This window comes from Stegastes partitus, unplaced genomic scaffold, assembly GCF_000690725.1.
Source record: "Stegastes partitus isolate 25-593 unplaced genomic scaffold, Stegastes_partitus-1.0.2 Scaffold515, whole genome shotgun sequence".
NCBI lineage: Eukaryota > Metazoa > Chordata > Actinopteri > Pomacentridae > Stegastes > Stegastes partitus.
In genome coordinates, this window is record NW_007578246.1 from 298,189 (window position 1) to 312,540 (window position 14,352).

General features: G+C 43.4%; 1 protein-coding gene across 1 annotated transcript in view; it reads right to left on the minus strand.

Moving 5' to 3' along the window:
* Positions 1-9,375, minus strand: part of cep120 (centrosomal protein 120) — a 31,070-nt gene extending 21,695 nt beyond the window's left edge. Inside the window, exons 1-11 of the mRNA XM_008287698.1 lie at positions 9,327-9,375; positions 7,848-8,004; positions 7,176-7,290; positions 6,959-7,103; positions 5,345-5,493; positions 3,781-3,978; positions 3,480-3,704; positions 1,838-2,063; positions 1,572-1,764; positions 717-866; positions 399-581 (exon numbers count right to left, since the gene is read on the minus strand). Coding sequence (XP_008285920.1) covers positions 399-581; positions 717-866; positions 1,572-1,764; positions 1,838-2,063; positions 3,480-3,704; positions 3,781-3,978; positions 5,345-5,493; positions 6,959-7,103; positions 7,176-7,290; positions 7,848-8,004; positions 9,327-9,375 — 1,790 coding nt within the window. The remainder of the gene's footprint in view (positions 1-398; positions 582-716; positions 867-1,571; positions 1,765-1,837; positions 2,064-3,479; positions 3,705-3,780; positions 3,979-5,344; positions 5,494-6,958; positions 7,104-7,175; positions 7,291-7,847; positions 8,005-9,326) is intronic.
* Positions 9,376-14,352: the final 4,977 nt, after the last annotated feature.

Sequence of the window (14,352 nt, forward strand, 5' to 3'; positions counted from 1 at the left end):
GAGGCGACGATGCTAACCACTGATCCACCTGCAGCCTATTTTTAGACTTGACTGCCAAATTATGACACTTAATATCTGTTACTGTTAAAGTCAACATCTGGACCACAGCGTCGCGTGCCTTCAAAGACTCTGGAGAACAGCGCCGCCTGATGGTTTGCAGGCGACATAACTACTGACTACTACCAGAATGAACGAGCCTGTGAGCCTGAGCTCAGGGCACAGAAACCCTGACGGCCAGCTGTGAGGCCTGTTTGACCTGTAACTGGTGATTTCTCTGTTTCCAGCACAAACACTCTGATCTATTTACTTGTGATCTACTCATATCTGTGAACGCATTTACAGAAAGCGCTGCTTCAACAGCACCAGTCTGGGATCAGTGAGTCGGAGCCGCCTCCTACCGCTGGCTGTGGACCACGGGGATCCGGTCCCGGTGGGTCCGTCTCCAGCTCGGCTCTCCGGCGGATCCCAAGAACCGGGTCCTTTCAGAACTCAGCAGGCGGGACAGCTGGACAGAGGCTCGGCCGATCAGCTGGTCCCGGCTGGAGGAGTCTCGGTGCCAGACCTCCACCACCAGAGGAAACCTGGACCACACGGAGGTAGAACACAGGAAAACAACGACCGGGCTAAAAAACACTTCTCAAGTCTTTAGTAAACCTCCCTCGGTGAAGTGGACCACCTGAAGAACCCGTGCGGTCAGGCGATGGAGGCGTTCCTACCTGGTGAAGGTGTCCTGGAGCTGCTGCGGCAGGGCGGCGAAGTCGAAGGCGCAGTAGGACTGAGGCAGAGAAACCTCCGTGTTCCTCTGCAGCTCCACGGGAGGGTTGGTCATGATGGGCGCCGCGCTGCCGAAGAACTGGTACGAATATCTGGAGCACGGCAAACGCACAGAGATTAAGGATCAGGATCGTATCAAAACCACCGAGCTGTGCTGCAAAAACTGGACGAATCAGCTCCGTTCTGCCTTTTATGTTTACCATCAGGAGGCTGTTGGGAATCAGAATGTGTGCATGATTGTTATTTACACAACAATCTGAACTAGAACTTGTGTTTTTATTTGGTTTATTTTTATGTTTTCCCTCTTTGCTGCTGAATCAATGCACATTTCCCCACTTTAAGGTTAATAAAAGCTCATTACATTGTGTTATCGTATCGTGTTTTTGCAGTGAAGCTTCTCGGTAAAACATTATCTGAACCGACAGGAGCTTCTGAGAAACCTGAGCTTAAGATGTTCTCCAGAGGATTTAGACGCTGAAAGGAAAGTGAGGATGCGTCCAAGTAAGAGGTTTAATTTATGATTTAAAGAGAAAAAAACCTGCTTAAAAATCAAACCGTGCCTTCATAAGAGCTCCAGTTTATCAACACAGTCTGTAGCGGACTTGATGGGTGAGTTCATCACCTTGGAGAACGTTTTACATCTTCTGGATCGGTTCTTGTACGTATTCTATCTGTGCATGCTGTAAGATGGCAACGACTTGCTTTGACAAGACAAGACTGAAGTAATTTAACACATGAGGGTGACCGGTTGAAGCCTTGACTCGGTCCAACGTCTGGGAGCTGAAGCAGCGCCTCACCTGAGCGTAGCGGCGACCGGATGAGTCAAACCGAGGTTCCTGAGGCTGCGGAGGTCCAGAGAGAAGCAGTAGTGGTGGGCCGAGGGAGGGATGGACACCTTGGGAGCAGAAACGCTGACGGACGAAGCTCCGCCTTCAGCTTCGGGAGGACGAGGCGGCGCGGCCGGAACCTCCAGAACCTCCGGGTCTGCAGCTGGACAGACAACAACACCTTCAGCTGTGGAACCGAACACCTGGAGATGATCCGTGGTGGTCTGAGCCCTCACCTGCCAGCTCCACCTGATCTCCGGCTCGCTGAAGCTCCTCCAGCAGACTCTCGGCTTCGCTCTCCGTGTGGGAGGACAGAGGAGGAGGACGAGGAGCAGCAGCAGCAGCAGCAGGAGGAGAGTCGGGAGGCTTCTGGACCGGAGAGGAGCTTCCAGGTCTTTGTTGAGCAGCAGGAGGAGGAACCGAGTGTGAAGGAGCTCCACTGACTTCTTTATTCCCGACAGACTGGTGACAGACAGAAGAAAACAAAACTCCAACTTTGAGAAAAATGACGACAAAAAGCCTTACAAGCTCGACTAAGAACGTGGATTTACCGACATAAATATTAAACTACAAAACAATAATTCTTCACAGGTCGTTCCTTCAAATCATCTCATTTGTTGAACAAGTTCTCTTTGATTTGTCTGAAAAAATTTATAGCATAAAGTCAGTATATCCCTAAAGATATCGAAGAACTCTTAGATATGTCTATCACATATTTTCTGAGATGACTTTTTTTTTTTTTTTCGCACATTGACATTTGAGTTAACCTAAAGCAAACTTAAAAAAAAAAAAGTTAATCTCAGAAAGTATTCAACACATTAAATTTAACAGATGGGTCATTCCAGCCAGTTCACGCACAGTTCAGAACATTTCCTACTTCATTTATGTTTTTTTGGTTTTTTTTTTTGAAAACCGATAATCAGCAGCGCTACTAATCAATAACCAAACACACACAGTCTCCGTGCTGATCATGATATGTTTGTCAACGGACACACATCGGCCATGAATGCAGCTCAGTTACTGGTCCCAGTCAATCCAAGAACTCTGGTCGGAGCTCATGAACCTCCTCAGAGTCTCTGTCATGGTCCCGTTGCTGCTAAACTCCCACAATGCTCTCTGCTGCCACCATGAGCTGTAGTCTGAGTGACGCCTCCTCTGGTCTCTACAGGATTAAACAGGAAGAGGCTCCACCTGGTGGAACAACCAGGTACTGCAGCTGGTCTATGATACGTTAACTGACATGAATGTCTTTCGTCTTCTTGCTGATTGGTTAATACATTTTTAATCTGTTAAATTATTAATACCATAATATCCGGACTATACGCCGCTACTCTGTTCACACCCTTTGAACTCTGCGGCTTAAACAACGATGCGGCTAATTTATGGATTTTTACGAATTTGCCTCGAGACCAAAGTGAGGCTGAGAGCGACGACGACAGAGAGACTGAGGAAGTGACGAAGTGATTCTGAGGCTGTTCAGCTCCTGAAGACACTGAAGAAGACGACTTTAGTGGTTTTAGTGCAGGAGGAAGATGAAGATAGCCATCAGTGACTTTTCCTGGTAGCTGCTGGAGTTTTATTTCCTTAACCAGCTGAGTTACAGGAACTGTTCAGAAAAAAGCATCTACGTATTTGTGTATGTTACCAGGACGTATTTAATTAAAAGTTTAAAACATCTTTCTGTGTAAATATCTCATGTTCCAACGTGGACACCTGCAGCTTAGAGACCAGAGCAGCCTGTATATGTAGAAACTGGTTTTCTTTTTAGTTAGTGGGTGTGGCTTATATTCAGGTGGCTCAATAGTCCGGAATTTACGGTAATTATTAATCGATGAACCAATAATCATAAACATCCCGACTCCGGATACCCGTGTGTACCTGAGGCGGGACCTCCTCCCTCCTCAGCGTGACGGCGACTCCTACAGTCGGCTGCAGCTCGGCGGGAACGGCCGGCAGCTTCTGCTTGGTGCGCTTTGGAGGCTGCAGTACGAACGCTCCCTCCACCGTGGCCGCCTTGTCCTCCAGGTCCACGGCAACGGCCGACAGAGCCGAGAGGGAGACGTCGGTGCTGCCCAGGGAGTGGTTCCCACAGCACAGGTGGATCTGAGGAGGGCCGACACCAGGATTACAGCAGGGAACGGACCGGCGACAGGCGGCAATGAGGACGTTTTATTCTCACCTGTAAGCTGGGCTGCTGAGACAGGAAGCCCTGCAGGACCTGCTTGCTGCTGCGGATGCGCACGGAGGCGCGCTCCGGCTCGAAGTCGGGACTCAGCAGGTTGTGGAAAGGCTCGCTGGTGATGTCGTTGCCCAGCAGAGAGTAGTAGAAGAAGAACCCTGAGCCCTGCGCCGACAGCTTCATGGTGCTGGGGATCAACTGCAGGAGCAAAGAGAACACAGCCGGTCAGGTCGTTGGTTCTAACGAACTTCTTAGAAACCTCTACTGGAGACAGGATCTGTCAGTTTTATCCACTGGTATCAAGTTTCATCATGTTTACTGTATGATTCACACGTTTATGAGGTCGTGGTGTCCTCAGATAACTAAAATCTAATCTTCCTGATTCATCACAGGACCGACAAACATAGAATCTAAAGACTGAGCTGTCGTCATGTGGAGGCTTACGCTCTACACGACCATGTTACATTATTCTGTTTTATTTTCAGGTTCATGGAGACGTGATTAAAACTTTTAAAGCTTTTTGAAGCTTCTCAATAAGTAACTTTGAACAACTTTCTTGACCGATTATCAGCAGCGTTGTCAATCAATAACCCATCATCGATCACACAAAGTGAACTGAACAAACATCATTCTGTGTCCGGATACAGTCACGTACAGGCAGAGGCGCCACCTGGTGGAACAACCAGGTACTGCAGCTGGTCTACGATACCTTAGCTGACTTGGTTAATTTATTTTTAATCAGTTAAATCATTAATTAATATAATGCTAATCGATTAGCTGATGAACATGAGGATCCCTGGTTCTCAGGTAAGTATGCAGCAACTAAAACTGCCTTTTTGATCAGTCGATAGGGAACTCAAACAGTCAGAGTCTTCAACAAAAATAAAAAAGTCAGTCGACTTTTGCACTTTCCAGGGAATATCATTTATTGATTGGAAAAAAATCAGAATAAAATCAGCTTTTTGTCTCGTTTAAGAGGCTGAAAGCATCAAATATTCTTAAAATATTCACATTTCTACCTGAATTAATGGCTTGACACATATGAGAACTGCCTTTTGACAACTAATCTTTCCGCAGCTACATTAAAAAAGTGCTTTACGAATTAAAAAAAATAATTACGCACCATGTTTTAAATCACATTTTGAATGAGAGGCTCTTAACGGAGAGACACGTCCCTGCAGACTGTCTCTGGCTGACTTGTGACTGCAGCATAGACAGAACAGATTGGTTTCATTTGATAGTGAGACGTTGTCGTCTAATGACACTCAGGAGGACGACAGTCGACACCGACGCCGTTATGAGACGAAGCAATAATGTTCAGACAATAACCAGCTGAGACGTCGTTCTGAGAAAACTTCACTGTCTTTAACTCTCCTCAGATGCCCTCAGAGCAGCCGGTCGGGTTTATCGCTACGTGGAAAAAGTGAGAGCAGAAAGTTTCCGAGAAAGAAAAACAAAGAAGCGTTTTCTGTTATCAGACTCGATTCCAGATGTTGGAATTATCTGGAGGCGACGTCATGCTGGAAACGTTATCTGCAGCAATAACACCAGCGCTGGTGTTTACCTGCTCCAGTTTGGTGGCGAAGGCCACGGTGACGGACAGGACGAACATGTCGGCGCAGCGGTCTGCAGGTCCCAGCTGATGGTAGCCCTGGTCTGGAACCAGCACGGCCTCCAGTCTGTCTGGGAGCAGGTCGGCCACCGACGGGGAGCCTGCAGCAGAGCAGGAGGGCCAACGGGTTAGACACAAAAAATCTGATTTATACACAACAGAGTCACGTGTGAAAGGAGCTGCTGCACATGTTGTCAAACAGGCAGCAAATAAGTTATGAGTAAAACATGAAGACAGGATAAAACGACATCGCTCAACTAAATAAAACAGAATGAAACACCAAAACAGGATGGAAACGAGTAGGATCAATTTCTAAAAAAATAAATAAATATGAAACATGAAAACCATTAACAGCAGCCAAAAGCTACTGAGAACACGTCTGAGTGCTTGTCTTGAAATAAATAAACGAGGAACATTTGATTGAAAGAGGAAACTCTTGGAGCTGCTATTGCAAAGGTTCGATCTCCAACCAGAAATTAAAGTTTGTGTTGAGTCTGAGTCGGTACAAAACAACGCAGACAGAACACGACACTGTAAACCTGGAGCGGTGTCGGTGGCAGATCGGATCAGGAGGAAGGAAAAGCTCTGAGGAGCAGGACACCCAACAGGTCGAACAGAGGCTGGGATGCTAACGCAGATCACCTCAGCGTGGACTGAAAGCCGCCATCATGATTGAAAGCTTTTCAGCCCTCCTCAGACAGAACCAGTTCTACTGAAAACCTTCCCTTTAACACACAGTGGGCTGGTAAAGCAGAGCCTCTCACTCTCAGACATGATTGTCTGCCGAGCAAAGCTGTATTTAAGCCTTAGATGCAAAATCTCAACAGTTTGCACAACCGACAGTCAAACAGTAAATAATCCAAACAGATCACCACAGCGGCGACTCGGCTACATAAAGAGTTTAACAACAGATAAAACAATCATCAGGTTTCTGAAATATTAATGAAATATTCAGCAATAAAACACCCGTAAAGGCGTTAATGTCAGAATAATCCTCACAGCTGATCGACATGATGTTCACTAGTTAATCCAGCTGTGCGTGAGCTGGACCAGATGTGCACAAATGCTGTTGCAGCAGCTTCAGGAAATCTGTCATCGATTACTGCCTCCTCTGAGACGTGTTTACACTCAGAGCAGAGTGTCTGAGGTTCAGCACTTCAGTTTGTAACCTGCTGCTTCTGAATGTGTTAGCATTTGAAGATCCCAGCTTAGCGTTAGCATGAGCCTCGGGTAGCTAGCTAAACCAGACAGAAGGCTTCATACGACTGGATGCTGCAGAGTTCGTCAACACAGTCGTCAGTCAGACAGCAGGGAGGTGCGCTAGTTTTATGGGCAATCAGCAAACACACCTGTAACTCCACCCCGTTAACCAGCAAGAGGCTCCACCTGGTGGCGCTAAAAGGCACTACAGCGCAGTAAGCAGAGTCGAGTGTGAGGAGGAGGAGGGCTTCAAAACCCTGTTTAGCTTGTAGAAAAGCATGAAGCTCAACAGTCGGTGCAGCCAGTGGATGCTGTTAAGTCAGAGTATAAACAGCAACGTCAGAAGTGAGAGGAGGAGCTGCTGACCTTGTCGGGGAGGAGCCTTCTTGGCTCTGAACCTGTCCGGTGAGGGTTCGGACGGTTTGGTGTCGTTCTCCAGCTGCATGCTGAGCAGAAGAGCCGGCCTCTGTTTGGTGTATTTACTGCTCAGCAGCGGAAACCAGCGAGGCTCCTGAAACACGCCACACTTTAATGAGTGAACAGAAGCCGGGCGTCGCTCTGAAACATCGGAGAGGACGCTCACCTGTTTGGCCTCCTGAACGGATCGCAGGTCGAGGACGATGTAGCCGACGTTCTCCCTCCTCTGGCTGACGGAGTCGACGGCAAAACACTGGAGCTTTATCGGAGTTCTCTGCAGTCTGAGAGGACAGAAGGATGCATCAGCGTCATATGGAAATAAAAACACGCTGTCGGGTGAAAAGATGATAGTTTGGTTTGTGCAATATAACCTGACGTCTACAAGTGATTTATCAAGAAAACAAAACATTTTCACCTTTAAATAACGTCCATTGAATGGGATCTTTTCAGCAAAAGTCAAATATTTGAATTTGAATTTTCCATTTCTCCTTGTTTTAACATTACAGTAACTGCACATGTCTGGGATTCTGACTGGTATTCAGGGAAAGTCAGATGTGAGGACGTCCCTCTGGGCTCTGTGTAGTTAGTAATCATCACTTTGCATTGTGGTCCAGTGTCCCATTAAAGTCACAATTAATGGAAAAAATAACAAGCAGATAAATGCATCATCAAAATAATCACGAGTTGCAGCACTGCAGTCAGTTGTACTGTCTGAGCAGATCTAAAAGGAGCTCTTGTGTTGATCAAAATAATCTTAAAGCCTTGCAGGCGTCAAACAAAAGGAATAAAGAGAAAGATGAAGCAACTGTGTCTTGTTCTATCTCGCTGGGCGTCACACCTGTGTTGGTGCAGCATGCGGCGGTCCAGCTCCCAGGCCAGCTCGGTGCTGAACTGCGGCTGCTCTCGATGCTCCACCGGATCCGTGGAGAGCTGCTCGCCGTCGAAGCTCGCCTGAACCACCAGGCTGAGCCGAGGACTCTTGGGGAAGTGGCGACCTGCCGAAGCGAGCAGAGTTTCATTCTCCTGATGGCGGCAGCTCAACCAGTCTGCACTTAAAGAGTCACTGTCATTTAACGAATAAACTCAAGACGTTTCACCACAAAGGTCCATATTTAACACATTTGTTATTCAGGTTATACTAATGAAAGCTACCGATGGGCACAGATACACCTCAAAATCACGTTTTACTGACATTTTACTATTATAGTATTCAAAAAGTGTCTGACTCCAGCTTCTTACAGCTCATTAATCATTAATTTCTGTTTTTCTTCCTCCTCTTTGACAGTAAACTGATATTCTGTGGTTGTGGACAAAACAAACATTCCTCATCGTTTCTCACCATTTTTTGATGTTTAATCAATCAGATCAATTGATTATCAGCCCTCTTGTTGATGAAATGTTAAACTTCTAAAAACCCAGTGAGCACAGACCTCTGGACTTACTGCTTTAGAGATTTTTCAAACCTTGTAGATGCTCTAAATCACAAGTCGAATGCAGAAATGATTTATAGTTGGCTGGTAGTCAACAAGTCTGAGTCATAACAGCAGCAAATAAACAAAAACTACTTCTATCTTCCTCAGTGTGGTTAAAACTAGAACTTAAATGTGATAATAATATGTTATATATGATAATAACGCTTTACTTAATGTTAAAAAGTGTTAAACAAAAATTGTAATAAACCTGAGCTGAGCCATGAGCCCAGAGAAAGTTTAATAAATAAAACAGAACATTAATCAAACAACCTAAAAAGCTTTCACAAGGACAACTGTTCTAAAGAGATTTAAAAGGATCCAGATGTGTTTGTGTGTTTTAGTCCATCACTCCTTTAAATCGATCGATGTGCACTTTGCTCAACTCGTCTGTTCTGTCTTTGATCTATTTTTTATTAAACTTGATTTTCTTGAGTCCTGTCTTGTGTTTCATCTCTTCCACGTTGTGTTTATTTGTTTTAATCTTTAACTAGATGATTCTAACTAACGAGCAGCTCCTCTGCACAACAAGACGCCACAGAAATGAACTGACGTCGCTCGATCGATTACTCTGCCTGTCGATCGACTCGTTCAGACTGACTAAACACACACTTGTTTACATGCGTGATTAACTGTAAAATATCACTTTTACTGGGTATTAATTAACTTTGCCTTTAAAAAACTGCACATTCAGAGAGAGAAAAGTTGAATGTTGACGCTCTGAGTCCACCTGATGCGGATTTAGCGGCTTCACAGTCAAACACATTCAATAAAAGCACAAATCGGTGAAATATTCCTTAAAACAAACCACTTCAGAAGGCTGTTCTCCACTCATTCAGGAAGCTCACCTTCCAGGATGGACACAACGATGAGAAGTTGGTCGCTCTTCGCAGCCATGTTGACATTTGTGCAGCTCGAACCAAAAAAAACAAACAAAAAAAACCCTAAAACTTTAATCCGAACTTTTCTTTTCTTCTCGTTGAATCCGGAACCGCTGGAGAAGAAGCCGTGTTTAGTTTTGTGGAAGCGACGCTAACTGTCGGTTACAGGCAGCAAACAGCCGCTTTGTTGTCAAGCTTTGGCGCCACCCATTTTGTTTTCAAACCGGAAGTGACGTGAGCGCTGGAGCCGACAGCGGCCTCTGGTGGCGGGAGGCGGAACTGCAGCCAGAGCAGCTGTACAAATTATTATTGTTTTGTTGGACTTTAGTTCCTTATATTGACTTAAAAAGAAAAGTTTTTAATTACATTCTACTAGATTCTTATACATCAAATGTGAACTAATTAATAATTGTAAATCATTTAATTTGATTATAATCGCAGCACTTTTTAAAACTAGTTGTTTTTTTGGCAGATTAATCAAAACCAGGATGTAACAACAATTAAGACAAAGACTACAGATGTAAGTAAAATAATCAAAGCACTGAAAGCCAAAAAAGACAGACTGGTCAAGTTTAAACATTAAAGTCAAGGCGCTGCACAAAATTAAATAAAATACATATTTACTCAACTAAAACAAACCGTCACAGGTAAAACCATAATATTCTTAATAATGCAGATTGATCTGACTGATTTAAATACTGAGACCGTTCAAGTTCATATTTAACAGGATGTTGTTTACTGATATATCATACTGTTCCTAACTTGATTTAGTTCAAGTATAATGTGTATGATGAGGGCTGTAGTGTATTGTTTCCCCCCATAGGTAGTAATTAATTCAGAAATTTTATTTACACTTCAACCTGGTCAATATAGTAAATAAACAAACAAACAGCAAATGCATTTCAAAGATCTCTTCATGGTCACTCTGGTAAAAGTGTGTCAGAAATACTCACATAAAGCCTGCAATTTATTTACTTAGTCATAAATAAATGAATAAATGTCCCCAGAAAATAAATAAATATGTCTATGAAGCATATCCTGAAATAATTAAACGTGGTATTGCTAAATAAAAAAAAACCGAAAATAAATAAAAGTAGTCTTTGAAAAAGAAAAAAAGGAACTTATTCAATTGGCTCATTTAGCACATAGTCCCATTTATTTATATTTGTTTATTTATATATTTATTTAAATATATATTTTAAAGTCAACAAATATATATATATTAAGTATATATTCATGTTCGACACAGAATTAAACATGCTGTCAGTTAATACACTGTAGAAATATTCATAGAAAAAACTCTCCAGACAAAAGATATATATAAACATCCTTTAATCATGATTGCCAAACATATGAATTAAGGCATATACAGTATAAAAAAGCAACAGCAGGTTTCATGTTTATACGGTTTCAGTGAGTTATTAACTGGATTCACCAGGTGGATGAACTGAACAAACCAAGCAGCCTTGATAAGACAACCGTGTGTCTCCCAAAAGTTGACAGCGTTTTGTAAACAGAGTTCATAGCACTATATTCAAGTAATAGAATGATCACTGATACTATGTAGGTAAGGTGTTGTGTAGGTGAGGCAGAGCCGCTGATAGACGAGGAGCGCCGTCGCCACGCTGGATGGACGTCATTAGAAATACAGTTTTGCACATTACGGCTGAATCTGAATGTTGTGCGTTCAAATCACGAAAACTGTGAAGAGCAAAGTCAGAGAGCATTAACTACAGAAACAGGGAGAAAAAATGGCTTGAAGGCTCTTTGTGTAAGTACTATTTAATTTAATTTTATCCTCTTTTGGGCTGATTGTTCGTCATGGTCATTAACGTTTGGGAACAATAAAGGCCCTGCAAAAATGTGAACTAATGAACTAAAGATTACTACATTTATCTTTAATTAAAAAAGGGTTTAAATTATGATTCAAAGATAGTTTCATGAAATAAAATCACACGAATTTCAGTCAACGGCTGCATGCTAAGCTAGGCTAACTAGCAAACCTTTTCTGTTAAACCAGTAGATTTAGACGCTGCATCTTTAATATGGTGTGAAAACCCACTGACGTGTTCGTTCAGATCGTGGAGCATTAAAATTAAAAAAAGAAAAAAAACTGTCTACGAACAAAACATATTCTTCTGTCAGATTTCTTGGTAACTGGAACTGGTAATTTATATTTAATTAAAAACATTTAAATATATGACTTAAAGATAATTTCACCACAGGTAGCAGTTGCTGTTATTAGGCTAAGCTAGGCTAGCCGGCTTTCATCAGGGCTAATTTATCTGAGTTGATCTTTTATTTTTCTTTTTAAAGATGACATTTAATTGCTGAATTATTTGTACAACATAGAAACTACGTTGCTAACATGTTAAAGCATTAAATTATTATTTTTGTTTAAATACAAGAAAGAGAAAAAAACGACCCATTTAGCCGTAGCTCAGGCTTGCTCACTAGCTAGCTGTAACAAGCAAGAGTGCAGCCACATTTCATTTAACAACAGTATTGTTGTTTGTTTGATTACAAAACAATATATGGACGGAAAAATGTGGGGAAAAGATCTGATTTTGGTATTTCACTACAAACTGAGGCAGCAGTTATTGCTACTCTGCTAAGCTAGGCTAGCCAGCTATTCGCAGCACTAGTTTGTCTGGTTTTATCTTTTTACTCTGTTGGGGATATATTTTTGTTTTGTTTATGTGATGCAAAAACAAAGTTACTGACATGTTGGATCATTAATTAGCCTTTTTAAAGACAAGAAACAAGAAACAAATGGTTCAGTGAGCTGCCAAGTCTTTCTCAACAGCTAGCTGTAGCTAGCTAACGTTCAGGTACTGCAGGTATATGTACTGTAAGGCAGCTCAGCGTTAACCAGATCTGATGTTACTGTATTTTGGCTTTGACTGAATAAAGTCTCGTTGTTGAAACGTCTATTTAGCTCATACAGCTAGCAGGAGCTAACGTAAGCAAAGCAAGACTACAGTTGTTTTGTCAAAAAAACCTACAGAAACAGCTTTGTTGGTGTCATTTGACAGTAAATCTGCTGCTGCATGAGACTGGCAGGACATGAGTTCAGTTTGTTTTGTTTGTGTCACCAAAATCCTGCTTTAGTTGTTGGAAAGACAACGGATCACATCCCAGTTAGCGTGAAAGGCTAACTTTTGCACAAGCAGTGAACCAGATTCGGCCCAAATCAACGCACACATCAGCTGTGTTGTGCAGCGTGGCGTCGTGATGCCGGCAGCGCCTGGTTCTGGGGCTCATGTGGGACCGTGGCGGGTCACATCTGGAACAGCTGCCACGATCATCCTGATGTGGCGGCTCCACGTTGTCATGGACCGTTTGGAGGATTGTGACCGAAGCTTTGCAAAACGTGTTGCGTTTGCTACCCTGTGACTGTATTTGTGCAAACTTGCATAACTCGGGGCTTCTGCTGGAGTTTTGTTTTGTTTTTTTACACATATTCCAGATGTTAAGCGACCCAACGGTGGCTTAACGGTGGATTTTGGACACATTTTGGTTAAAGACGACAATTTTTAGTTCCTGCAGGGTCACTTAAACGACACTGAGACTCATCAAACCACAATAAACGAGGAGAATTTGGGGTTTGTTGTTTGTAAGACGTGGCAGTGGTAGGACAGCGGCGGTAACACTCGCCTATCAGCGGCTCTGCAATGAGCTAGTTCACTTGTAGAAAGCATGAGAGCAGGAGCAGGGCGACGGACTGAGAGAACAAGCCTTTATCTCCACTATCATCACCCAGCAGTACAAATATGAGCATTTTAGCTGAAGGATAATCCCAGTGTGTCTTCATTTTGCATCACAGCAGTTCCAGTGTCGGTCAGATGTTCTGGTTGATCTAATATGTCAACAGACACGCGATCCAACGCCGTGACTGTGAAGCAGAGAACGACGCGAGAAGATTTGGCTTCAGGAATTTGGAAATGTTCTCAAGAAAGCTGTTCAGCTGGCAGGATGTCGTACTCTAAACTGAGTTTAACATGTTCTCAACCGTAGAATATGACGCCGCACGTCTATGATTTCATATATAGGACTGTACAAGACGTTAAATGATCCAAACCAAAAATCCACGTCATGCAACCGGATGTGAAGATGAAGAGTCAAGCATCTGACAGACAATGAAGCCAAATGTTTTTCTTCTTCTTTTGTTTGCTTTTGGTCATAAACTCACTATTGTACCTGAGCAAAAACACCACCTTTCATTTAGTTTCGAGTTCACTGTCAGCCTCAGAGGGAACCAACCCATGACTAGAAACGTGAGAGAAACACCGATGTGACACTGGAGTTATCCTTCAGAGGGAGGTCATGAAAAGCACAACCGACGTCGCCCCAGTTGGTGCGTCTGATGTTCAGCATCACGTTTTTCACATTTGAGTTCATTCAGTCTCGTTATGTCAACAACAACAACAGGAACGACGGTTTAATGATCTGCTGAGACTCTCCTTAAGCAGCTGCAGTGGAGTCCTTGTTCAACAACGGCGTTGATAATATTTCTATGGTTTGGTCAGATGTTGCTCTGTGGTGTTCAGGGCAGAATCGCGTCTCGCTAAACCTGCAGCTGCTTTAATCTGGCAGTGTGTGAGTCCGGTGAGTTGACGGCGCTGGATGTGATGCTTGTGAAGAAGCACAAACTGGGGCGAACACACAGCTTCCAGAAACAAGATGTTCCATCACATGTGCAACCTAAACAATGACATGAACGGTGGTGATCAAAGGTCCACCTGTAGAGAGCGAGTATGTCCTCCTAGAACTACAAGTTTGGATGATAAGTTATGATGGAACCAGTGAAACACGTGTGGATCTGTCACAGAAACACAATCGGGCTCTTTGGTTCTTTCATGGATTCATTAAAGGTCTTCTGGAAACCTGATGAATCAGAAATACACAAACAGCACCTTGAATCATCAGCTGGTGACTAGAAACTTGTGTTGATCTAATGGTCTTAGTTTCGTGGCCTCTTAACTTCTCCTGA